The sequence below is a fragment of the Amphiprion ocellaris genome, chromosome 12 (genome assembly GCF_022539595.1).
Source record: "Amphiprion ocellaris isolate individual 3 ecotype Okinawa chromosome 12, ASM2253959v1, whole genome shotgun sequence".
Taxonomy (NCBI): domain Eukaryota; kingdom Metazoa; phylum Chordata; class Actinopteri; family Pomacentridae; genus Amphiprion; species Amphiprion ocellaris.
The window spans coordinates 8,027,130-8,052,148 of NC_072777.1; the positions used below are offsets into that span (position 1 = coordinate 8,027,130).

General features: G+C 39.1%; 2 protein-coding genes across 5 annotated transcripts in view; both read left to right on the top strand.

Annotated features, from left to right (window-relative positions):
• si:ch211-202p1.5 (uncharacterized protein LOC103909337 homolog) overlaps positions 1-21,431 on the top strand; it is a 29,098-nt gene extending 7,667 nt beyond the window's left edge. The window contains exons 2-4 of the mRNA XM_023282367.3: positions 10,154-10,313; positions 18,841-18,960; positions 19,055-21,431. Of these exons, the coding sequence (XP_023138135.3) occupies positions 10,154-10,313; positions 18,841-18,960; positions 19,055-19,160 (386 nt within the window). The 3' untranslated portion in view covers positions 19,161-21,431. The remainder of the gene's footprint in view (positions 1-10,153; positions 10,314-18,840; positions 18,961-19,054) is intronic.
• Positions 21,432-23,269: 1,838 nt separating this feature from the next.
• Positions 23,270-25,019, top strand: part of LOC111576618 (NLR family CARD domain-containing protein 3-like) — a 28,400-nt gene continuing 26,650 nt past the window's right edge. For all 4 annotated transcript variants that reach the window (XM_055016114.1, XM_055016115.1, XM_035953806.2 and 1 more), the window contains exons 1-2: positions 23,270-23,419; positions 23,906-24,049. The gene's annotated coding sequence lies outside the window, so the exon portion shown is untranslated. The remainder of the gene's footprint in view (positions 23,420-23,905; positions 24,050-25,019) is intronic.

A 25,019-nucleotide genomic window follows, 5' to 3' on the forward strand; every position in this document is an offset into this window, starting at 1 on the left:
ACAGAGAGAACATGTAAACTCCATGCAGAAAGATCCCAGGAAGGCCAGGATGCAAACTGGGGATCTTCTAGCTGCAAGGCAAAAGTGCTAACCACTACACCACTGTGCAGCCCGACATATGGTTCGATTTGGAAAATTAACCAAATTTGAGCTTAAAATTCTGAAATATGATTCAAATCCCTTAATTAGACATTTTTATTTCAAAAATTGCCAAAAATAAATCACTGGCATTAACTAGAATCTGTGAAACACTAATAATTTTATACTGTTCTGTGCAACCGTGAAGCATTTAGTGGCCCAACAGCAACCAACAGTCTTGTAACAAAAATCCAATAACTTTTCAGATGAACTGCAGGCTGTGTATACAGGAAACCCATATAGAAACAAATGAAAAACAAATAAAAGATTATTTTCCAGTATTGATTAAAGCTATGGGCACTTGAAAAAAAAAATTAGACACGTTGAGTTTAGATTTTTTTTTCAGTTTTGCAAAATTAAGAAAAAAATTCTTTCAAGTTTTTTTCATATCATTATTTGCATTGTAATGTTGTTATACCACACAGAAGACAAAAATGAGCCCACAGTCAGTAAAAATGTGACAAAAGCAAAAAAAATCACCCAGAATCTGCTTGAAGTTCAGCAGGTTAAGTTCCAAAATGATTCTTGCCTGATTTTCCTGTCAATATTTTCTTTTTCTTGTTGGCTCATAGTGAACATTATATAATTTAACTTCACCGCTACATGTGACTTCACTCCTTCTGGCGTTGATTAACAGACCATGAGCATCAAGTTGAGGGTCTGCTTAAACATCTTTGCTTTTTTTCATCAGTTCTGTCACGGCTGCTGGAAAACGTTCCCGGAGCTGGTGGAACTTCGGTCTCATTGACACAGAAAACCACAGACAGATTGAAATGTTTGCCAGGATTGTTGTTCACGTTGTTACAGCACATATTGTGGTCTGTGTGGGGCAGTAGCAGTCATCTGGTGGGTGCCGTTTTCCAGCAGTCGCATAGTCTGACATCAACGGGACTTTGATGAGGACTTACTGAGCTGCACAGAGATGGACCTCTGACAGTTACTGGTCATGTTAGTTCACAGGCAAAAAAGACTATAAACTTCCAGTGGCCTTGTGGAACAATTATTTTCCATTTGGAAAGGGGAGGCTTATTTTGCACTACATTAACCTGTCAGTGCAGTAGCTTGTTGCTAGTAGCAGTTAGTAATGTCCATTCAAGGGCCAAAGAATCCATTTCTCTAAGGTGGCTTACAACAGTCTATACAACTGCACTCATCCTCATGTTTTCTGTGGCAGTCTGTTAGGGTCTAGCACCAAAAGATGATTTCCTACTTCCCTATTCTGCGAGCAAAGCTCCAACTGGCTTGGTCTGCATCTGGCTGGAAGAGAGTCCTATTTGAATTGGTAAAAAAAATCTGCAATGTGCACTGTGATTGAGGGGTCTGGAGCCAGAATACTCCTCTGCTGGAACAGTACTAGCTGGCCACATGTTTCCTGTCTTTGTGGTAATTTTGATTGGACATTCTTGAGGAATATACGCTATGTGAGCACCATATAAACTGAAATAAAGCTCTGAAGCCAAAATTTTGAAACGGGGCTTATCTGCTGTCAGCATCTAACTTCCCAAAACTTACCAGCAGGTTTGGAAGGCTAATTACATTTACAAAAAGGCCAAAATTACACCATTTATCAGAAACAGAAATTGAATAGTTGGATTTTCAACTTTCCAGCGGTCCTTGAACTACTCACCTGTCACAAGACGTTCTTTTGGCAAAATTGACCGAATCTAAAATCACTTTCTTTCTTCACATCTTGTTAAAACGTTTGCAAACAACATCAGGTTCTGTAAAAAAAAAAAAAAAAAAATTAAATAAATTTAAAAAACATGACTAATATTCAGGAACTTTCTGGCTGAACTGCCGAACACACTAAGTATGTAAAATAAAATGAAAGTTTCAGTAGTAAAATATCTCTAGTATAAAGATTCGCCATTTTTCCCAGTATTGTTAATATCTGTGGCATTTGGAAAAATGTTGTGCATGTTAATTTCAGTTTTGTTCAGTTTTTGTAAAATAACTCTTCAAAGGAATTCAATTTTCATCTTTTTATGACAAATGGCATTCTAGCTGTGTTACAATGCACAAAAGACATTTTTGAACTCTCTCTGATAGCCGTGTTTTCACAGAGGTACAGGACCATCTATAGCAGTAAAGAAGTAAGTAAAACTGTGACCGGAGCAAAAAATGGCCAGAAACTCAGAGGGTTAAATAATGAAGTAATTATACACTGCCCAGTCAAAAAAAAAAAAAAAAAAAAAAAGTTGCTCATTCTAATATTTTGTTGGACCGCCTTTAGCTTTGAGTATGGCACTCATTCACTGTGGCATTGTTTCAATAAGCTTCTGCAATGTCACAGAATTTATTTCTGTCCACAAATGCGGCAATTTTTCACCAAGATCTTATATTGATGATGGGAGAGTCGGATGATTGCACAGTCTTCTCCTGCACATCTCAAAGATTCTCAATGGGGCTGAAGTCTGGACTCTGTGGAGGACAATCCATGTGTGAAAATAACGTCTCATGCTTCTTGAACCATTCATTCACAGTGTGAGCCCCGTGATTCCCGGCACTTTTATCTTGGAACATGTCCATGCCATCAGGGAAGAATAACTCCATTGATGGAAAGACCTGGTCATTCAGTATATTCAGGTAGTCAGCTGACCTCATTCTTTAGGGAACATAATGCTGCTGAACCTGACCAACCCCAGATCATAACCCTAACCCCCACAGGCTGGTAGGAACTAACCATGATGAGTGCATCACTTCATCTGCCTCTCTTCTTACCCTGATGCCCCCATCACTCTGGAACAGGGTAAATCTGGACTCATCAGACCACATGACTGACCACATTTGTTATTCGAAGATGATGGTTCATCACTGTCCTTTTAAGTTTTAATAATGTGTTGGACGGTTCTTTACCGGATTTTAATAGTTTTAGAAATCTCCTTAGCTGTTTTCTTTGCTTGATGCAGGCCAATAATTTGACCCTTCTGAGACAGATTAACATCCTTTCCATGACCACAGGATATGTCTTCCAGCATGATTTAAGAAATGAGAAGCTCCTCACTGCATCAGCTAGAGTTAAAGTTGTTGCAGCTGAAACGTATTCATCACTGCAGTAATTATCCAATGGAAGGATCTTACCTATTTGCTTAGTTAAATCCAGGTGGCGACTCTTTTTTTTTTTTGGCCAGGCAGTGTATATAGCTAGGGATACACAATATTGGAGTTTTGGAGTGGAAATAACATATTATAAGGCTTACCCCTTTAACAAACATGAAAACATGATCAAAATAAAACTACAAAACTGTAAACTTTTAGCCTGACCAGTGTTGTTGTCGGTTTCCTGCTGTGTTCAGTTGTTTATTCAGCTTTGCAGTGTTTACCTTCACTTCAAAAAAATCTTTGAAATTTATATTGAGATTACTGTCTGTAACGTTTTTAAAATGGCATCAATGCAAATGCTAAAGTTTTTCTAATGCAGTTTGACACACAAACATGAAACTGATGATGAAGTGTAAAATGCCCACCAAATACTTAACCTTTAGCTGACGAGCACAAATCAGATTTAAAGTCTAAATAATGTGCGTTATGCTCAGCAGCATTTTTTTTCTTCTTGCCAAGACAAAGACAAAGAAAACAACAAACTATCGGTCATGAGATTAAATTATGTTGAGGATAAAATGCCGCATGTCAACAGCTGATGACACTGAAAAGTTCAGCTGACAAGCCCAAGGACTCGGGGTGAGGGTTGCGGTGAGCAGCTCATCTGCAGACTGCACTCTGCCAGCTCATAAAAGAGGAAGGAAATGAAGTCTGTTTGATCCATGTAATGTCATAAATTTTAGATGCATTTGGAGTGAATAAACTCTACCCAGGACACAACAGGGGGCAGCGTTTAAAATCTGAGAAGAGGAAGTTGCAACGCATGAATGTCAGCTGTAGTTCAATGCTTTAAAGTGGCATTTGGTGATCTATATTTACGAGCTCTCTGAAATCTGCAGCTACAGCTAGTTAACTTAAGTTTGTATAATGGTTAGTCTGGTTTGGTCCAGTTGTTACTAAACCTCTCATTCGTTTAAAGTAAAAATGGTGATTTGCTGCTTTGTCATTAGTGTTTGAAATTATTTCTCGGCTCCAAACAGACACCAGGAAACCAGTGGACTGGAAGTATCTTTTTCAACAAGTATTTAGGAATTTTCTGATGCAACTCAACCCCGATTGCAATTGATTACTTGCCTCAGAGCATCTTCTCCAAATCGACGGCATCCCTTGACGCTTTTCCCCACTCAGGCTGGAATTCAGTCCTTCAACCTGCTTGTACAAATAAACCAGTATGTGTCTAAGTCAGTACCAGGATATTGCACTCACCCTGTGTTTTTTGTGGGACATGTGATGACTGTGGATGAGAACCGCAACATCTCCATAGCAAATGGATTAAAACTTGTCATTTTGTTCTGTATCAGAACAAAGTATCTCAGTTTGGTGGAGTTTGACTTGGCAGCAGGGAAAACAACCGTGCAAACTATTTGGTATGCCGAGTTTGCTTCTTTTGTGCGTAAGTGCTACAAGACAAACTGCAGACAAGAAAGCAACCTGAGATTGAACTCTTCTGGAACCTTGTGTCCAAAGTTTATCCAATCTGGAGACTAGTGTTTGTTACCTGATTTAGTGTCTTTAACAAAAAGTGGTAACTCCTTCCGGTACAAACAGGCAAGGAATTCTCATATATATCAAATGAACAATTGGGGTGTTTTTCTGTTATTTTTTACATTCCTTCTTCAAGAGTCGCTCCAGTGATCAGGTCTCAAGCCAGTGTTTTATTCCAGACAGGCGATTAAAGTGAAGACTTCTGTGATCCCAGCTCCAAGTTGGGGTCAGAAAGTCAGAGTGAATCCCAGAACTCGTAATAATTACCATTATCAAGACTTTAAACGTAGGCGTTGCATTAATTGTTTGTTCCAGACTTTATGGAGCATTGTGGTGCTTCAAACCAAAACTTGGGTGTATTAAACACATTGGCTCCCTGTTCAAAGACCAGAACATCAGCATCTTCAGGTTAGATGAAACGGTTTTAAAATTAATTTCAATTTTCAGAAAATACTTGGAAAGAGTTCAACAACAATAACACCAACGTTATGTTAATTAGATTCAGGTGATCTCCAATTCTGCTGTTTGAAATTTCATTGAATGTGAAATGAAGCAGAACAGCAGCTGCGTTATTCTCTTGTTACCTCATTCTTTATGATATTGCAGTGATGTGTCTGGTAGGGAGCTGCTGTGATGACAAATGTATCTGTGCTCTGGAGCACAGAAGTGCAGGGAAATACCGTACAGATGACTGAAACAGCTTAACAGCAACAGGTGCATTAAGGCATATCCAGAGCTCTGTCAACTTCCCTGCTGACCATTGTTCACATTAATGCTCCATACCCAAATATTGAATATACAACACTTGTTTACACAGGAAAGTAAAAGATACGTTTCGTACATCTCACTTTACAGCACAGTGCTTCATCTTCCTGCTGATGCTTTTGTTTTTGGTGCACAGACATGGAGGAAACTGTTGTCTGCCAGTAAAAGTCATCTGTCATTCAAGAAAACAGATGACATAAACACACATAAGAAAGGCTTTTTTTTATGCATGAAAAGCTGACAGATGAGTAATGTTTACAGTATTGCACTGGTATGCTTCCAGATTTTGGTACAGCTAGTTTTCACATGGTCTCCTATGGTCACCTGATCCACAGTACAACAACACAGGTATAGTACAACTAGATACGGTACGCAAAGTTCACAGTTATCAAATGTGCTGGACTTTAGGCACATTTGTACTCAAGAACAATACAAATCAGCAAGTGTAGAAGATCCACAGGAGCAGCACTGGGCTGTGTAGTGATTTGGATTAGTACCAACTGATTGACCTATTTGAGCAAACATCAATTTTCCATCCACTCGTAGCTCAAATCTGAACCACACAACCATAAAAACATGAAAAGAAAATAATTCATGTGTTGTCACAATTGGTCAAAAGGCTCAAGTGCAGGAAATGAACAGACAGGTCTCAGAATTGTAAAAACGGTGTTTTATTCCACCAAGACTCAAATGTGGACTACAAATCACAAGGCGGAAAACTACAACAGGAAATACTCAGAAACAGGAATTGGTTGCAAACTCTTTCAGAGAATACTTTAGTGACTACTAGGGCCGAGGAGGACAAAAGGCACTAACTCACGTAGGGTAACACCCAGGCAAGAAAGTAACTACAAATACTAAGAACGAGAACAATAATGTCTAAGCTACGTTAGCGAAGAACTTAATACAAATGTTATGAACGAGAACAACAATATCTAAGCTACATTAGTGAAGAACTCGGTATCAGTACTATGAACAAGAACAACAATATCTAAGCTACACTAACGAAGAACTAGACATATGAAAACTAGAGGGACACCAAGATGGATGAACGGCACAGGTGAATATTCTCCAGAACACTGACAGAACAGGGGACTGGAAGTGGCGATGATGCCAGACAGAATGGAACAGGAGCAGGTGAACCAGAACTGGAACAAAGGAAGACAACTAGAATTACTCGAGGAGCAAAAGTACGAACTGTGGCTGGAATAACAATCAGTAAACACTTTACTGGCTCGTGTCACGATCCAGCACTGAGAGGTGAATGGCGTCTGCTTATATTGAGGCGAGGGTGTCTCTTGATTAGAGCAGCTCCACCTGCTGCTGCTTGGGCTGATGGTGATTGTGAATGATGAACACCTGCTGCTGCTGCTGCTCTGCTGAGTGAACCTAAAAAGGAGAAAAGGGTGGAGAAAGAGGCAGGGGGCACTACCTGGGCCTGGCAGCAGTCAGCCTGACATGTGTATATGTTGTGAATACGAGTTCACTGCCTCCAAAAACGCTCGTGGAGCTAATTCTCCGGTTAGTGGCATTAAACTAGTCCTGAGCTTGTCTCAAGCATCAAATCTGGGGCAGATATAGGTACTTTAGTTTAATTATTGGTATTAGCTCTTTACTAATTCCAGTCCTTTCTCTATACCTGATGTCAGACACTTGTCAGAATGGCAGAGCTTAAGTTGTGTCAAGACATTACTTTCCCTGTTGTGAGATCAATAAGGTGTATCTTTATCTTAATATATAATGCATGTTCTGACAGGGTAGACAATGCAGTTTTTTTTGCCATCGTTTGGATCTCATCCATGATTTTTTTTTTCATCCATTGCAGCACTATTCAGCTGTCAAGCAAATACACTGAATTGATTGTAATAACCTTAACATGCTCAAATATGTGCATTATCTAGAAAAAATGGTGCCCGACTTGGACTGGACATTAGCAGCCACTGAATATTATTCAGATCAGATTTCAGGCAAAAAACTTGATCAGACCATCCCTCCATTAATCCCTTGCAGAGGAGGAGGACACAAGATGATGTTATTAAGCGCTTAATGAAAAAACATGTAGAAACTATGATAAAAATATGACATTTCTCCTATATAGATCCAATCTATGACCAGCCTTCCACCTAACCCCAGTGACTGCAGGTGGTGGGTCCATCATGTTGCTTCATTGTGCAGGTCCTGGATATCAGCTGCCTACAGACAAACTCTCTCTCCGTCTCTAGACTGGCTCCAAGAAGGGGTTATTTCCATAATCAAAAGAAGGTAGCATGACTCTGAGGCTGTGAGAGTCAGCACCTCTGAGTCTGAAGCCGGAAATAGTAGACTGCTCCCTCCAAAAACATCACAAACATGCTGAAAATGAGCTTCCTCTGTGGGGTGGCTGCCCTCACCCTTAGAGACGGACTGAGAAGATTAGACATCTGGAGGGATTTCACATAGGAACCACTGCTCTTTTGTGTTGAAAGGAGTTGTTTTTTTTCATTGGAGGCTTTCTGAACATGTTCAACTGGTACAGACCTGAGGTTAGACCCAGGAAATGCTAGAGAGTTTATAAGTCATCTGGCCCAGAAACACCTCTGGATCCCCCAGGAGAAGCTGGAAAACATTAGCGGGACGTTTTAACTAACTTGCTTACTGCCACTAAAACTCAACTACAGCTAAATAGCAAAAAAATTACTTTTTGGTGCTTTTGACGTTGGTGATTGAGGTATTAACTGAAGCTGTTTAACTTTACACATGTCTGTGACTAAAACAAGAGCATCTGAAGTGGGATACTTGTTCTGCTGATGAAAACTGGATAGAGGTGGTCTGTCGGTATTTTGGCCAAATAACATCATCTTTGGAAATTTTACATGAATGACAAGCTCGGATATTTGATACTGTGGGACAGAACAACCTAAAGAACAGAGCTATACCATTTATGGTGAGAAGAGGTGTTATTTTGTGCCTGTGTGTAAATCGTGTAAATCCCTCTTTAGACGCCCAAACATTCCCGTGTGTGCAGAGAGAGCAAGATCAAAGTCTGTCTGTGGGCTCTGTCTGCTTTATGGGCTCTCTGTGTGTCTACGTGTTCTTTTTTTAATATGTACATGTGTGCATGTATGCCTTTGTGTATGTAAGTGTGTGCGTTCAGGTGTAGACACCACATTTACAGTATAACATTTCTGCTCATGCTGCGCTTGTTGTGCCGTAAATTGCGAAGAAGAAGGGAGCTGTTCCAACGCCTGTGAGGTGCCAGCCACAAGGCCAAAACTCAAAAACAGGACAAGTAAGGAAAGGCACTCGGCATTATGTCATCTGACCCAAGCTGTGAATGTGATCAATGTTTTCTGAGGTGTTGATTGTTCCTCCCTGATGAAGACCTTGTGGCTGTAAAGTTGGATAACGTCATTTCCAACTTCAGAGGAGATGTTGCCCCACATCTTTTTTCTTTGTTATTTAGCAAAGCCTCCTCTGATGTTTCCTCCTGCAGCAGGTCAACATTTTACTTAGACTTCCAAACAGTCTGCAGCCACAGGGCCTTTGTCATGCAAGATGAAAAAAATAACACTGCAGGATGCAAACTTTGTGCAAAACCGGAGACTTTCAGTGTGGTTGGTTGCTGGATCGATGTTGTTTTTTTCCCTATTGCAAAGGGAATTTTGAAAATGGTAGCACAGATAGTGAAATGAAATGAAGATGGCAATTTTATACCTGAGCTCTAAATTAATTATGCGTCCTTAGAGGGTGTGAGATGACAGGGTAGTGTTAGAGATATATCAGTGTGACTCAAATGTCAAACTCATGATGGCCAAAATGAAATGCTATGTCACTGTGTTCCACCACTATTTAGATATTTTATGTTGAACCATGAATGGCATGGATGAAATCTAATCACACGGTCCACCGCTACATAGTGGAGTGTGCTAGACAACTGCTAGCAACATAACACTCAAAATGCTAATGTTAGAAGACAATGGACAAAGACAATTTTTGAGAAAACGTTCTTCTGCTTGGTTTTTCACAATTTTAATTGGATTTTTTGTAAAGGGTGTGCATGAAACACTGTACTAGGCCAGATGGAGTCACATGACCTGCAGTTCTTATTTTTGTCACTATCCTGAAACAAAATCTTTATATGCAAATCTCATCACTCGGCAGTAATTTTAACAAGACTATGTCACTATCCAAATGAATGGGAAGACAACTGTAACTCCATTTAAAATGGTCATCAGGACATAAAAACTGCATGTATAGAATCAACAGTCAAATCTGATTTCAAGAAATGCTTCAAAATTTTGGTGACGTTGTTTCACAACATGATTGAAAAGATTTTTCTCTTTAAAAGACACCAACCTGTGACATGACTAACAGCTGGCTCACTCTTCCCCTCAACTTTATAGCAAAGACAGAGCAAAGGATTTTAAGCAATGTAGGAGATGTGTATGCAAGGAATCCTAAAAATTAGGACGTTCACAGTAAATCTTATAACGATCTCAAATCTAAATAAAAATGTGACTTTTTTGAAGTGTGAAGAAGTACCCAGTTTTGGTGCCTCCAAAACATCTGAGCCAACTGTTATGATTGATGTAAGAATTCATGTCAAACAACAAAAATATAATCTAATAGATGGTGCTTAACAGGAAAACAGAACTAATGTCAGTCTGTCATCTGTGCTTTGCAGCGTCATCCATCTCTGAGGGCCCTGCAGAGGAGGAGGGCCCCCTGGTGCAGCTCACCCACACGGCCCACCGGCGAGAGAAGCGCTGCTCCTGCGAGAACCAGAAAGACAAAGAGTGCATTTTCTTCTGTCACATCGGCATCGTCTGGGTGAACACGCCGAGGTGAGTCTGCAGGAGAAGAATACTAAACAGTTTGAGCGTTTGTTTTCACTGTAATGGAACATTAGAGCATTGTGATGAATGTTATCCTGTTAAAATGTGCTAATAAACCAAAAACAAAGAAAACACACAAGCAATAATGTGACCAGCAGTAGCTGGGAGGTTTCTGTGGGAGGAAGGGAGGTGTTCACACACAGCAGCTCCAGTCCAGCACTAAGATAAACTTTCACTGTTTTGCCAAGTCAGTAGTTTTCAGAATAAAAGCATAAGGTTACAGGATTCTACACACAATCAGTCATCGGCATTTAACAACTCTGTACAAGTCTTCCGCCTTTTTAAAAACTAATGTTAACCATAGCCACTCCCTAAAAACACAGAACATGGACAAAAACAGGAAGTGCTGTGAATATCCATGTAAAATGGCTGCTCAAAGAGAAAGGTAGAAGTAATTGAAACTCCTGGTCACAAACATTGATTCTGTGGCTGCTGCTATGCGGGCAAATGTTTTTCTCCAGACGCAAAGAGAGTCTTCTTCCTGAAGGGGGTGTGGACAGCAGCAGCACTGAAATAGCCCATATTGAACGAGGCTGAAACAAGGGGTCATACAGTCATGGTGGAATGGATCATCTTTGTGGTACTTTGAGATGAAAATTTAGAGACATATTTAGAGGACATGTGAGACATTCAAACTTTTGCTAAAAACTGACACAAAATAGGTCCTTTAAAGGAGACAGAGCAGAGTCTTTATGAAGCATAATGTTGATGCAGTGGTAACACAAGATTTCCCTCTTTTGTCTTCCTTGAGAGATACAGACTATTTTGATATACGGTTCACATGATCTGTAAAAAAAATGTGTACTTCTTTACATTATCTTTTACATTATTAGTCATATCTGCATCAAATTTAAGCATTGCATTTTTTTTGTTTTTTACTCCTCAAGTCAGCTTTTCAGTGGCTGTCTTTACACTCTAACTCAGTTAGCTATTGTTTTAACTGCTTTTACTTTTTTTTTTTCGAAAAAACAGTACTTTTACTTGAGTCAGGTTTTTTTTGGCTACTCCACCCACCTCTGATCTCAGAAACCATCAAACAGACATTGTTGTGCCATGATGGGTAATCTTGAATGTTTCTCCAGTAAGTCTTTACAAGTCCAGTTCATATTTTTAAGCTGCTTGGCCTCAAATAGAAACCAGGCGCTCGGCTCCTTTCACAATTGGTAGCAATTAACTTCATTCTAGTTCAGTATGCACAAGCAATGAGTAAGCAGTTAGATGTGGTGCAGCTAATAAGAAAGCACACCTTTCCTAAGGAAGGGTAATTTCTGCCATGTTTCCTCTCGCTGCTTCTAAATAGCCTGTTTTAACCCTTTAACACCAACCCACCGTGGAGACCACAAAAAGTCTGAAATCATTATGGTCGGACCCTGATCTGCCCACAACCAGTTAACTCCTCACAGCCTGTTCCCAATCAAAGTACTTCATAAGCCCAGTTCACATTAAACTGTTGGCTGGAAATAAGACAGGTTTGTAATAATACTGATTTTATTACTGTTCAGCTGAAGACATGGAGATTAAAAAGTAAAGATCTGGAATAAAATACTGATCATGCAACACTTGGTAATAACAGAATTCTTCAAAATGAGCATTACTTTGGCTGTAAATAAGTTTTAATAGTTTGTATCTAAAGTTGCCGCGTTGATCTTTTCCATTTTTATCCAAAGCATCAAAACCCGTGTGATTATATTTGACAAACTGTAAGGTATACTGCCTAAGGGTATACCGTACTGAAGGTTTTTCCATGTAATGCCACCAAGTCGCATTCGAAATTAATTAACTTTAGGGAGAGAAAAAGAGGTGTCACCAAAATAGCTTCCAGAGATTAGCCAAAAACCACTGGGACCGTCTCAGATTGTTAGTTTAGTCTAAACATAGCAGTGTGGTAAAATGGAATCTTCCTGCCTTCACCATAAAGACGCTTTAAACAGCAGTGGCAGTGCCCACCGTCACTAACTATGCCACTAAATCCTGTGGGCGACAGGGAGCTCCTGACTACTGCTTTCTTCTTCCACACATCCTGCTAAAAATAACATTTTTTCTGTAATATGCAGACCAGCCAACATGTGCTTGACACGATGGGAAGCCTTGCGATAACCTATATCCCCATGTACAGCATCCTTCTGATGAGAAGCCTGATATACCTTTTTTTCTCTGTGCCATAGAGTTCAGTTGTTGTCCAGAAATATGTTCCTTCATGAATACACACACTGTAGTTTTTATCTATCCCACGTGCACCGTCCTGCTACCACAGACCAAATGTGGATTAATCCGCTGCTGAAAACTGTTCTCAACAAACACACCATGCCCTGCTATTGGTTTGCCAAAAACTACAATGCCCTGCTGTTTGAGGAAATGAGCAATTATCACATTATTAAAACCAAAACTATATAATTGGGAGGTGTGTTTAATGATTCACACCATCAGTAGGAACCACTGGGATTGGGCTCAGAGCCACAGACAGAGGAGGGAAGTCAGAGACTTTAATCTGACACATTGGTGGTTTCTGGTATTTTTGTGGGTTTGCTGTAAATAAAAATATCCAGTAACACTAGAGTTTGTCTCTAAGGGAGACCCTCTTCCGACCCGCCGTTATACACCAGAAGAAAACAGAAACTGTTATGCTATTCTTTAGTATAAATTTTCAAAATATTTTTCAAGTCAGATTTACATCCTCACAAGTCTAAAAATAAACACAGAATTCAATTTTGGCCTCAGTTACAAAGAAATGTCTCCAAACATCCAAAAAGGCTGGGATCCAAACTAAAGATGGGCTAATTGACAACAGCAAGCCTCTAGGAAAACAGCCACATTTGGTGACCTCAAATAAGTAGAGTTTATGTAACATCTGCTATTTGGTTGACAAGTTTACTTTACTAAAAGCCAATAATAAAAGCATTTTTCACTTTTGGCAGGCTTCAGTAAAAATGTGAGCCAAATTTAAACTAACAATGCGCCTAGATATTATGAGTGTAAGTTTCCATGATCACAGTGTTGTTTTTCGTGCTTTAGCCCAGTTGATAATATGGTACTGTGCCAGAAGTGGCCTGATAATATTCTAGGCAGAGGCTGACATGCAGTATGAGAGTTAATGCTTAATAGATGTTTTTCAAAGCAAGAAACCACCAAAATATTGTTTTCAACAAGCCCTCCAATCTAAAAGACCATGCAGGTGGTTTGTCTTTTCTCCCTAGAGCTGAAAAATTTTGCCAGTGTGAAAGTAGCAAAAAGTTTGTGGGTCCAGAAGTGAGTCAATCCCCTTAGATTCCCATTTAAAATGGGCAACTTCACGGCAGAAACAAATATTCATTTGCATATTTTGTGTACAGCAAGAATTTGAGTTTCAACACAAAAACAAGAGAATAATCATGGTTTGGAGTAAAATAGGAAGTTTGCTAAGACTTGAGGACCTTCATTGTCATGGTAACAATAAGTGGCTGAGGTTATGGAATGGTCATGTTTAATAAAAACAACATGCACTATCCGTTTGAAACAGTCTCCCATGTTAAAGTTTTGTGGTGTGTCGACTCATCCATCCACCCCGACCTCCTCCTACACCAACTTTGTCACTCTAGAACAACATCGGCTGACTTTCTGCAGTGCTTCTGTAATAATTACTGCATACCCCTAGTGGATACTTGAACACAAACATATGTTTGTAAGAGGGAGTATTTGCTGAAATAAGTAATGCTGTGTCACATGACTATTGGAGTTGGCTTAACATTGAAATGCAGCTGTATCATAACGTGACCGGTGAGGTTGTTTTATGAGAGGATAGTACCATTTATTTAACAGAATCTTTTCAGTATATCTAGGAATTATGGAATGGAAGATTTACGTACAGTGCTGCAAGCAGTGTAATATTTATGGAGACAGTAAAGTAAAAGTTCGCTCTCATTTATATCATAACGGTGACAGCAAAAAGCAGTTTTCAGAGCAAAAGCTATAAAAAAAGCCTCTGTATGCACCCATTAAGGGGCAAACTGATACAGTTAGAGATGAGCTGGTGAACAAAGTAGAGCTTTTACCAGATAAAGAACCTGATATTTTCTTGTGTAGTTGGTGGACCTAAAAAGCAGAACTGAAAGTACACGAATTTTGGACATACATTCAGCAGTGGGTCCAAATATCACTCTGAATTTATGGTCATATTACTGCTGGAAATAACAGGTCTAATACTAGATATCTACAGGTACTGAAATGTAACAACAAGCACTGAATTCAGTTTTCACGAGAAAGAGTTTGTGCACCGATAGAGCTCTTTAATTGACTTTACATATATTAAATTTTATCTCTTGGTTCAAAATGTTTCCATACGTATGTCACATTAATTGAAAGTTTATTTAATCTATGTTAAATTCCTAGAATTACAATGTATTTACATTATATGTACCAAACTATTTTCAGCACTGTTTTATTGTCACACTTCAGCCAGTATAACCAATGGAAATATGATGTATTTTAAGATGTTTTTGAAAACATCTTAAAATACCATACATATGAGTGGCTTTAGGCAAAGCAGAGATCTGGGTGTTTTTTCCTTATAGCAACATACACTTATGCTGAAGCAGAGATACAAAAGGAAAGAAATTGTTGACTTTGAAACAGTTCAATTGTGCATTCTTGTCTGGCAGTAGAGTAGCACATGAGCGATAACCCCAAGTCTAAAGGCAGGTTTGAACAGAAGCAAACAGAGTAGAAGAGTCCTGAGTATTTAGTGCAACGGAGCCATAACTGTCTGAGCTACAGTTCAATAGTTCAGGTAACTTAGATTTATTCACCAGCGTAACTTAAAAAAGGAGCACCTTAGCCCTTTGACACATAAGGCAAAAACGTGGAAGTGAAGCCAACAGACTTATTTAAACAACACAAAGGTCAACAAGCAGCAGAAAGGGGAAAATAAATGATATTGCAGAAATGAGGAGAGAGGAGTGTTGACAGAGGAGGGTAGAGAGTAGAGGAAGGCCGGGAGATGAAAGGGACGCATTTTCTCACTGGCCTTATAGTGGAAATGAGGCCCAGATGTGCTGCCATTTAACTAAGAAAAGAAAAAGATACAAAGCTTGTCAGTAGTGTAATGGCTCTGAAATAGCCTGAAATCTAAATTCCCCCCAAATATGTTTACATTCAAGGTGCATTTTACAAACAATATAGCCTTCTCTTTATTTTAAGGTATGCTCTTGTTTTGACATAAATGTAGCGCTGTTAAGCTGCTGGCATCTGCTGGCAGTTCCTCCTGTGGTGTAGTTAACGCCACCACTAATCCGGCGGTGGATTCCCCTCCAACCTGCAGCCGGCTGCAGCCCAGCCAAGAGCCAACACAGCGGTCACACCGGCACCAGATGGATCAGAAGCAGGGTGACTCACTGCAGCTAAGCAGCAGTAAAAGAAACTCCCGTGGCTGTTTGTAGTGAGGCTACTCAAACAGCGAGATATATAACCCACAAAGGCAAAATAACACAGGCGTAACTGGAAAATGAATCACCCCAGTCATTCTTAGTCACGTTTATGGTGTGGCTGTCGTGACGGTCAGTCGGTACAACAGTTTGGTTCAGAGAAAAATGATAGGAAGTAATTGATGGATTGCTGGGAAATTAGTTCCAGACACTCGCTTTCCCCGGAGAATGAATAGCTGAATCAACAACAGAGACTGTGTGAATTATAGCTCACAGAGGATACGACTGCTGGTTTGAAGCAAGGACTTACCAGATAAAGATGTATTTGATGTATTATAACCAGGTCACATCTGGGTGCAGGTTCCCTGCTGCTGTCAAAGTCTACCCCTGTCCAGACGCACCTGTCCGTCCACCTGTAGATCTTTGTAGGGTGGGATGGTGCTGTAAGAACAACCAACCATGACAACACTGGACATGCAAACGAGTAAAAATGACTGGCTTGACACAAAGAATCAACTGCCACCAGATGTCTGACCCGGACTTCCTTTGGGGCACAGAATACGTTTGTACCTTTGGGAAGGGGTCCAGGGAACATGTACCTGCAAAGAGTACCACTGGTTTTCAATCAAAGGAAGCAGAATGTGTTTTGAGATAACAAGACACCACCATGACCAAATCTTGACCCTCCATCAGAACTACAGACCCCACAAATGAAGTCAGAGTCATATGAAGATACTTCAAAAAGTGCCAGAAATAAGGAGCATAACTCCCATTGTGTGTCATTACTGTATACAATAAAGCCTTGTCATTTATAAATGTCCACAAAAACTCAAATATTTGAAGCAACCAGAAAAAAGGGAGAAAAACTTTGAGCTTACTCTTGCCGTCCCAGGACAACATGTCCTTCCGTACAGATTGACATTTCAAATTGACATTTCAGTCAAATGTGGCTTTGAACTGTTGCCCCATGAATCTTACTCACCTGACCTGCACCGTCTGACTTCTATCAGTTTCCCAAACTAAGATCCCACTTGCGTGGTGGCCATTTCCAAACTGATGATGAGGTCATGCATGCTGCTCAAGATGTGACCTTCTTCCATGATTGCGAAGCTTGAACAATGGTCGGCCAAGTGCACTTAAGTTCAAAACGATGTTGAAAATAAATGCAAGAACGATGTTTCTCCTGTGACGTTTTCTAGCGAGGCTTAGAACTTTTTGAAGTACTCTTAGTCTTTATAGCTGCATCAGAAGAAATTTCTTGGACAGACCTTTGGATTTTGGACCCTTCAACTTGGTCTTTCATCTTCATGCAATTTGCTTTATCACCAGTCACAAAGAACATGAAGGCAATTATTCTCCTTACTTGGACACAATCTTTTCTTTGTTAATTTGTCCAACAATCCACAAAATATAAAACTTTATAACCTTTCTTCAATATCTGTTGGCTTATATGTTAGGTAGTCAACTGCAAATCCTTAATAATCTTTTATAACTTTCTCCCCAATCATTTGGAGATTCCATTTTCTTGGATTCTAAAATGTTTATATCTTTGTGTCCAATCTGAAATTAATGATCAAAGTTAATATCATCCTAAGTCTCATTTTAATCTTTCGAATCAGTCATGCAGAATTGTATCTAGTGGTACAAAGCATTTTATGTAACTATTTGAGTTTGTTTCATTAAATAGTAAGTCTGAAAACAGTCATGGTCATAAAAAACAAAGAAAGGCCTTGAATCTCATGAAGCTAAATTCTCATCATTTTTCCCTAAAGGTGCTCTGGAAAGTATTTTTTATTATTGATTCTTATTTGCATCTGTCTGGTTCAAAAGTGCATAGCATTTTTTGAACATATGATCATAGGAACCTGTAGTTCTACATGTATTTGTGTGAAAAATAAGAGAAGGAGTAACCCCTTGTGACTAATGACTAAAATAAAACTTGCTCTGCAACCTGCTTTGACAGATTTACAGAATTTCCATGGATTGGAGTTTAGTTCAGCTCGTACTTTAAGTAAAATGCAACTGAGGATATGGGTTAAAGATTTTGAAAGCAGGAACTGACTGCTTCGTCAGGTTAGTCACTACATCCTCAAACTGTACAAAAATGAAGCCAAAGTGTGGCACAAATGAGTGCTAGTATCTCCTATCTAGTGACCCAGTGGTGGAAATAGAGTTTCAAGGTCCCACATCCAGTCACTACTGCACAGACTGCACAGAGAAAATGGCTAAGAGCAAAACACTGATTCTGTTCATGGAGGTCACATGTTTGGACCATCTAGGCCAGTGGTGCCAAACTCATTTTAGCTCCAGGGAGTCATACAGCCCAATTTGATCTTCAGTGGGCCGGACCAGTAAAATCACAGCATAATAGTCTAAAAACAACGACAGCTCCAAATTTTTCCCTTTGTTTTAGTGCAAAAGAGCCCAAGCACATTCTGAAAATGTTCACATTTAATGATATATTTTTTATACAAAACATGAACAACCTGAAATTTCTTAAGAAAAATAAGTGCAGTCTCACCGATATTATGCCTCAGTTCATCATTTACATGTGAGCATTACAACTTACAGATAACAGTGTATCTTTAAAGGCACAAAGCATTCAATCACAGGTATCTGGAACTGAACAATGCAGTGTTTTACTTTATGATCAAAACAACTTGTCAAGATGAAAAAAATGTTTAAAATTTACATTCATTTCCACATCTGTGTAGTAATCCTGACCACCACAACACACAAACTAAATGGAAACTATTAAGGAAAAGGTGAAGTTATCCCCCTGCCTTGTAAATGCATAGGATTGTACATATAAAATACATAAAGGTTGTGGCACTGTATCAATCATAGGCTTCCACCAAACTAAACTTTTTTGTACAAAAGCTGCTGACTGACATTATATTGCACAATGTTCAGTGTCTTCTCTGTAATTTTTACACTTTGCAAAGTCACCCTGAGGGCCGGACTGGACCCTCTGGAGAGTCTGTTTGACAGCCCTGGTCGAGGCCATATGCGTACTTTCATGCAACATGTTTGTGGCCTGACAGTGAGATCCGAGTGTGAACAATGACTCTGTTTTACAGCCACGTGGTTCCTTATGGATTTGGTTCGGTGCGTCTCAGGAGGGAGCTCAGTCGCTGCCGCTGCACAGATTCACAGGACGCCGAGTGTCTGAGTTTCTGCTCCGTCCAGACGCAACCGCAGTAAGGACGCATTCACACACATTAACTAAGACAGGCAGCGCACTGAGAACACAGAGCAATGAAAACACCCTGTTGTCCCATTTTTTCTCCTCAGAGGTGAAAATGCTCTCATGAAGAGGAAGACTGACAAACGACTGAAGAGATACAGAGCTGCATTCTGGGAAAAAAGGAGCCGACACGCACTCAAACATCAGACCTGAGAGAGAGGAGACACAACAGTAACACCAGCTCTTCTGAAAGGAAGTCCTAATGTATCAGAAATATCAAATAATGGACCCTTTTGATCATCTGGCTGCCTGATGGCACTTCAGACGTGTACAGTGTTTGTTTGTGTAAATGTAATAATGGTGAAGTGTACAAATATGTGTGCCGACCACTGACAAGCTCATCTTTTTAGCATTTGGCTGATGTCTTTATTTAAAGCAGCAGAAGCAGCACTTCACTGTCCAGCTCAGATACTTTAAGAGTTGAATGAGTTGAACCTGTGACACTTTGCTGTTAAAAGCTGTGGGACAGAAAACACAGTCAAATACCAGAGTTCTCAGCTGAAAACCTCACAACTTCACAATCACCAAAACGTCAGCATTTGTCCAAATGAGTTTCAAAGATTTCTGAAGGCAAAACACCAACCACACAGAAAAACATCTGCAGAGTCAGAAGACTTGTTTTATGAAGCCAATTACAGCAAACAGTTACACAAAAAATGATATAATGATATATTATTTTGCAAGGCTACAGACCATTTTTAACGTCTTAAAAGAGGCCACTAGTAGATGATAAACACATTTCAGAAGAAAAAGTCACAACATCCTGTGGAAAAGTTCTCATTTCATGAAGTGAACCATATGAGGATGTTGTAATTGTACCAAACAAAGTTATGATATTAGAAGATAGCGGTGATGTTATGAGATGCAAGAAACTTTTTTATTAAAGAAAACTTTTACTGGAAAAGATCAAATATTTTCTGATATTATGAGAAAAAAGTACATGTCATATGTTATACTTAGACTAATTAGTTTGGATTAGATGTGGATGTAAACAGTGATGTTATTTTATTTAGATTTGAAAAATTAGAAATTGTTGTTGAAATGACTCTTAATGTATCTTAATATGCCTTAAAATATTTACGTTTTTATGTAACATTGCAACTTTTGTTCTGAAATATTAAAATCACATATTACTATTGCATCTTTAGCTAAAATATTGCAACTTTTTCTTGAAATTTTGCACTATTTTCCCCAAATTATGACTTAATCTTGAAATATAATGGTTTTTTTGGTACATTTCCTACTTTTTTCATATGAGTGCATTGTTATCTTGCAGTATATTTACTTTTCTCTTAAAACACTTCAACTTTTCCTCAGACTTTTTTCTCCAAATATGAAGACATCCATATTTAAATTTCAGATTGTACTTTTCAACTATATCACTTTATCTTGAAATGTTAGGACTTTTTCTTGTAAAATCTAAATTTATTCATGAAATAACACAACTTTTTCAAAGAATTTGTCAACTTTCATTGAATATTTCAGTTTTATCCTATAATATTATGAGATGTTTCTTAAAGCAGAAGTTTCTTTTCAAAATTTTAAGATTTTATTCCTGCAAATTTGTATTTTTGTCTACTAGTGGTCTGTGTTCTTCGAGGTGTGACTCCAACAAATAATAAGCTGTTATGAACATTGTGATAAGTATAATGTGAATCAAGTGCTTTCTTGTATTGAAAGGCTGCTGTTGGTACTGCTGTTAGCTTAGCTGTTAGCATACAGAAATATCAGCGTACTTTATCATTTTCCTCTAATAGAAAATGATACAAAACATGTAAAATTGAAATGTTGCTGTAAAGTGCAAAAATTGACTCTGTGCTTACTGACTGCTTTCTGCTTAATTATGTTGCTTTTCTCGGGTGAACACACTGCAAACTAAAACCCTGTATGGAGTCAGGATGTAGTTTATGGTTTGGACTCAATGCTTGAAATCACCATTAAAAAGCTGTTGGCCTAAAAAGTGTTTGTGAAGAATAAAACTGAGCACAAACCTCGAACCGTTGGCCAGATGATGTCAATTACGCAAATTTAAATTGGAGTTGTGAGGTTTTCACACCATGTCAGAGCTTTACAAATCACTGTCTGAATGTGAATAATAATATAGTATATATATTATATATATTAACCATGTCGCTGTCTGCCTTATTTATGTCTGTTAGCACCTTTTACTTAATCCTCCTATGTGTCAAAGCATCCCTGAAACGAAATGATGCAAAGACATGTGGGACTGTAAAACAGAAATATTTATTTTGTGTATAATCCTCTTCTACAAATATGAAGTATAACCATTTCAACAGAACAGTATCTGTAACTACCATCACAACTGTCACCATCTCCTCAGCAGTAAACATCTGTAGTTGCATTCAAGGATTTGACCCCTAGACTCCAAAAACATCCACAATGTATTAAAGGAATAGTTCAAAATTTTGTGGACTATGTTTTTTTTGGTTTCTTTCAGAGTGAAATGTCAAGATGGACTGTTTTTAGAAACATCTCACTTGGTTAAATTTACCACAAAATGTTTTTATCTAATATGACAGAAACATACAGAAACTACTTTCTACACCGTGTCCCAAAAGTTTGTTCTCCCCAGAAAAACAAAGCTCAAAGGCTGAATATGCAATATAATTTTCCATTAATTTTTTTTTTTCTGTTCAGTCAGAGGCCACGATTTTTTCCTCCTGACCAAAACTGGAAGTAGTACCTTCTCTAGAATGTTATTGGTATAAAATTGTGCATTAACAGTGGTAGCTTGAGGCACAATGTGCAGCTCTGACAGACCTGAAGTGGACATAGCTCCCCAAATTATACTATGGGTACTGAAGTTCACTTGCTCAGAAGATGATATTTTCTCACCATCATCAGTATAGATACGGTCGTTTTGGCTGTTGGGTGTCGGAAATAAGTAGAGAGGGCACTGATCAAAGAAAATTCGCTTCTCCCAGTCTTTCGGAGTCTGAGTTATCTGCTTCTTTGTGAAGGCCTGACTTTATTTTACAGTGAAAAATGAGCCCACAGTGAGTAAAAATGTAACAGAAGCAAAAAATAAATAAATAAAACAACACCGGGAAACTTTAGATGGTTAATAGTAATGATGAAAATGATGCAAGAAAATAGCAAAAAGTTCTACATCAGTGTCACTGTCTCATTGTTAAAAGGCAACTCTTCACTCTAATTCTGAATTTTGAGAATGTGGACATTGAAACTTCAATTGTCACAGGAGTGTCTCTGATGTCACTCCCGGATTATGAAGACTTGTTTGTTGAAATATTTATTATCCAGAAGAATTTCAGCTGTGAAAGTGTTACAGGCAGAATCTCCAAAACATAGCCCAGAGTTTTCCTCAAGTCTTCAGCATCGAAAGAGTAATGGCATTTAAAGACAAACTCTTTCTGTCCACCATCTTTCAGAGGCTTTTTATTCCCATAATCTTTCAATAAAGTCATCACCAAAGTGTTTCAATCAAAGCCGCCTCAGAAGTAGACTGAGTGAGGATTTCGTTGCACCAATGGGAAAGAAGTTGCTCATTTAACAGGAGTGCAGGTTTCACATTATCTAAGGAAGATAAATGATGCCATTTGAGTTTTAGTTCAGTGATTTATGAAACTAATGAAGAGCATGTTTGGCTCCAGTCTGAGGTTCAGCAGGCTGTTAAATGTGTGTCTTCATCAGAAGAATTAGTCTCTGTCCACAATGTGAATCCTAAAACTTAATGGAGCCAGTTCAGTTTGTAAAGCAGAATGTTTTCAAACTGTTGATGGAGGTGTTCAGAATCTTTTACAACAACACCACCTGCTGGGAAACCTGCATCAATGCATGAAATGGAAGAAGGAAAAATGTGTTTTCCACTTCGCACTCAGCATCCGCTGACCCCGCTCCGTCAGTTTACGTGGCCTACCACTTGGTGGCTGAGTTGCTGTCGTTCCCACACACTTCCACTTTCTTATAATACAGCTGACAGTTGACTGTGGAATATTTAGGAGTGAGGAAATGTCACGACTGGATTTGTTGCACAGGTGGCATCCTATCACAGTTCCACGCTGGAATCCACTGAGCTCCTGAGAGTGACCCATTCTTTCACAAATGTTTGTAAAAGTACTCTGCAAGCCTAGGTGCTTGGTTTTATACACCTGTGGCCATGGAAGTGATTGGAACACCTGATTCTGATTATTTGGATGGGTGAGCGAATACTTTTGGCAATATAGTGTATTTGTGTGTGTGTGTGGTTGTGTGAGTGGGTGTGTTCCTGTAAATAACACACTTTCATTTTCATTCTCCACCGCTGGACTACATAGCAGCACAAAGGAGACACAGAGAGTCTACCTGGTCTCACAAAAACAGGTGAAATGAGCACAACCTCCTAACAGGAAACTGGACGGTGCGTTGAAGTGGACCTCAGGTGAGTTCAGCAGGTGAGAAAACCAGAGACTCCAGATGTGACATGAACGAGACACTTTGTTCACTCTGTCATCTGTTTGTGTTGAAATGTTAATAAATAATGAAACTCGACGCCACGATATTACCGGTTTGATTGGTTTATTTTAGTTGTAGAGCTTTGTAAAGTTAGAAGTAGTCGCTTCACCTTCCTCTTCTTTTTAAACTGCGCAATAGTCTGCACAGTCTACACTTAAGAGGAAAGATAAGGGCTCTGAGCGACCGAATCTCTGTATTTCCCACAGTTTCACTTTAACTTAAACTGTGTTCAACGTTTTAGATGAACACTTATTGCTGTCTGAATCCTACTTTCAAACTTGTCGGGGAGATTTCAAAGTTTTTTATGCGTCTGGACCACATCTGGCCAGGTCCAGATCCAAAATTATTATGAATCAACAGGTTAAATTTAGACTATGTTATCTCGGAGAGATAACATAGTCTAATCTTGTGTTCTTGTGTTGCAGGTACATGGGCCAGACGTGGCCATCGAACAGGCCGGGGGGGTCTGGCACCGTGTAGTTCCTAGAGCACCTTACGAATCTTACGGGCCGCTCCGACTAATCAAGTTCATCCAGTGAAACTCGATTTACAAGTTTCAACGAATGCAGGTATGACGTCTGAGTGCAGTTGAACGCAGCATTAAATGACTGTTGCTGCTGTTGCTGTTCCAAACTGATCCCCTTCAACTGTTTTATCTGGATCAAATAATCTGAACATGCAAATACACAGAGCTTTATATCTGTAGTAACAGCAAAGGTTCGTCTTTGTGAAACTTTTCTTCTAACTGAATAATTGTGGCCAAAGAAATGTGCAGTTTACAGCACAATCAGACCAGACAGTTAAGGTTATACTAGAGATGCAACGATTAATTAATCAGTTTTGAAAACGTCCCACTGTGAGATACATGTTTATCCTCGCTGGTTGGTCTCAGGGATAAATAATTTCACCTTCATTCATCCATCCGATTACTTTGACCATCCAAAGGTAATCATCAGTTTTACATCATTTCAGTGTGAGTGGGTGTCACTGTTAGACTGATCATTTCAGCTGAGTTAAAATGTGTTTGGTGGAACGTTCAGCAGCTTCCATGTTGAAGGAAACATCTTTGATCCTCCAGAGCAGTGGTCTGCAGACATTTTGGGGGGCAGGTGCTCAGTGGAAAAAAAGGGCACCTTGTGTGGTGTGTAGAACCACTGGCTGCCTTAATAATAACAGTGTGAGATAAATCGCTTTGTTGACAAAATAAATCAGGAACAGCTTTTAAGATATCTCAATAAAATTAGGGGAAAAAGGCCCTAAAAAGTTAACATGACTCTGATGCTGACTCTGACCTTTCTTCTTCATGATCATTATCTGTCTCCTCATCCTCCTTAGATGTTTTTTTTAATCCAGAAAAGCAGAGAGCTGCTAAATATTCAGTTATAGTATACTGATCATATGCTGTCCCAATTCACCAAATAACATTGGTGTTTGTGTGTGTGTTTAATGCTTAAATTTAAAAAAAAAAAAAAAAAAGTTGAGGAGGGCACCTGCTTGATACTGAGGGCAAGGGGCAGGTGCTCTAGCACCACCTGGTGT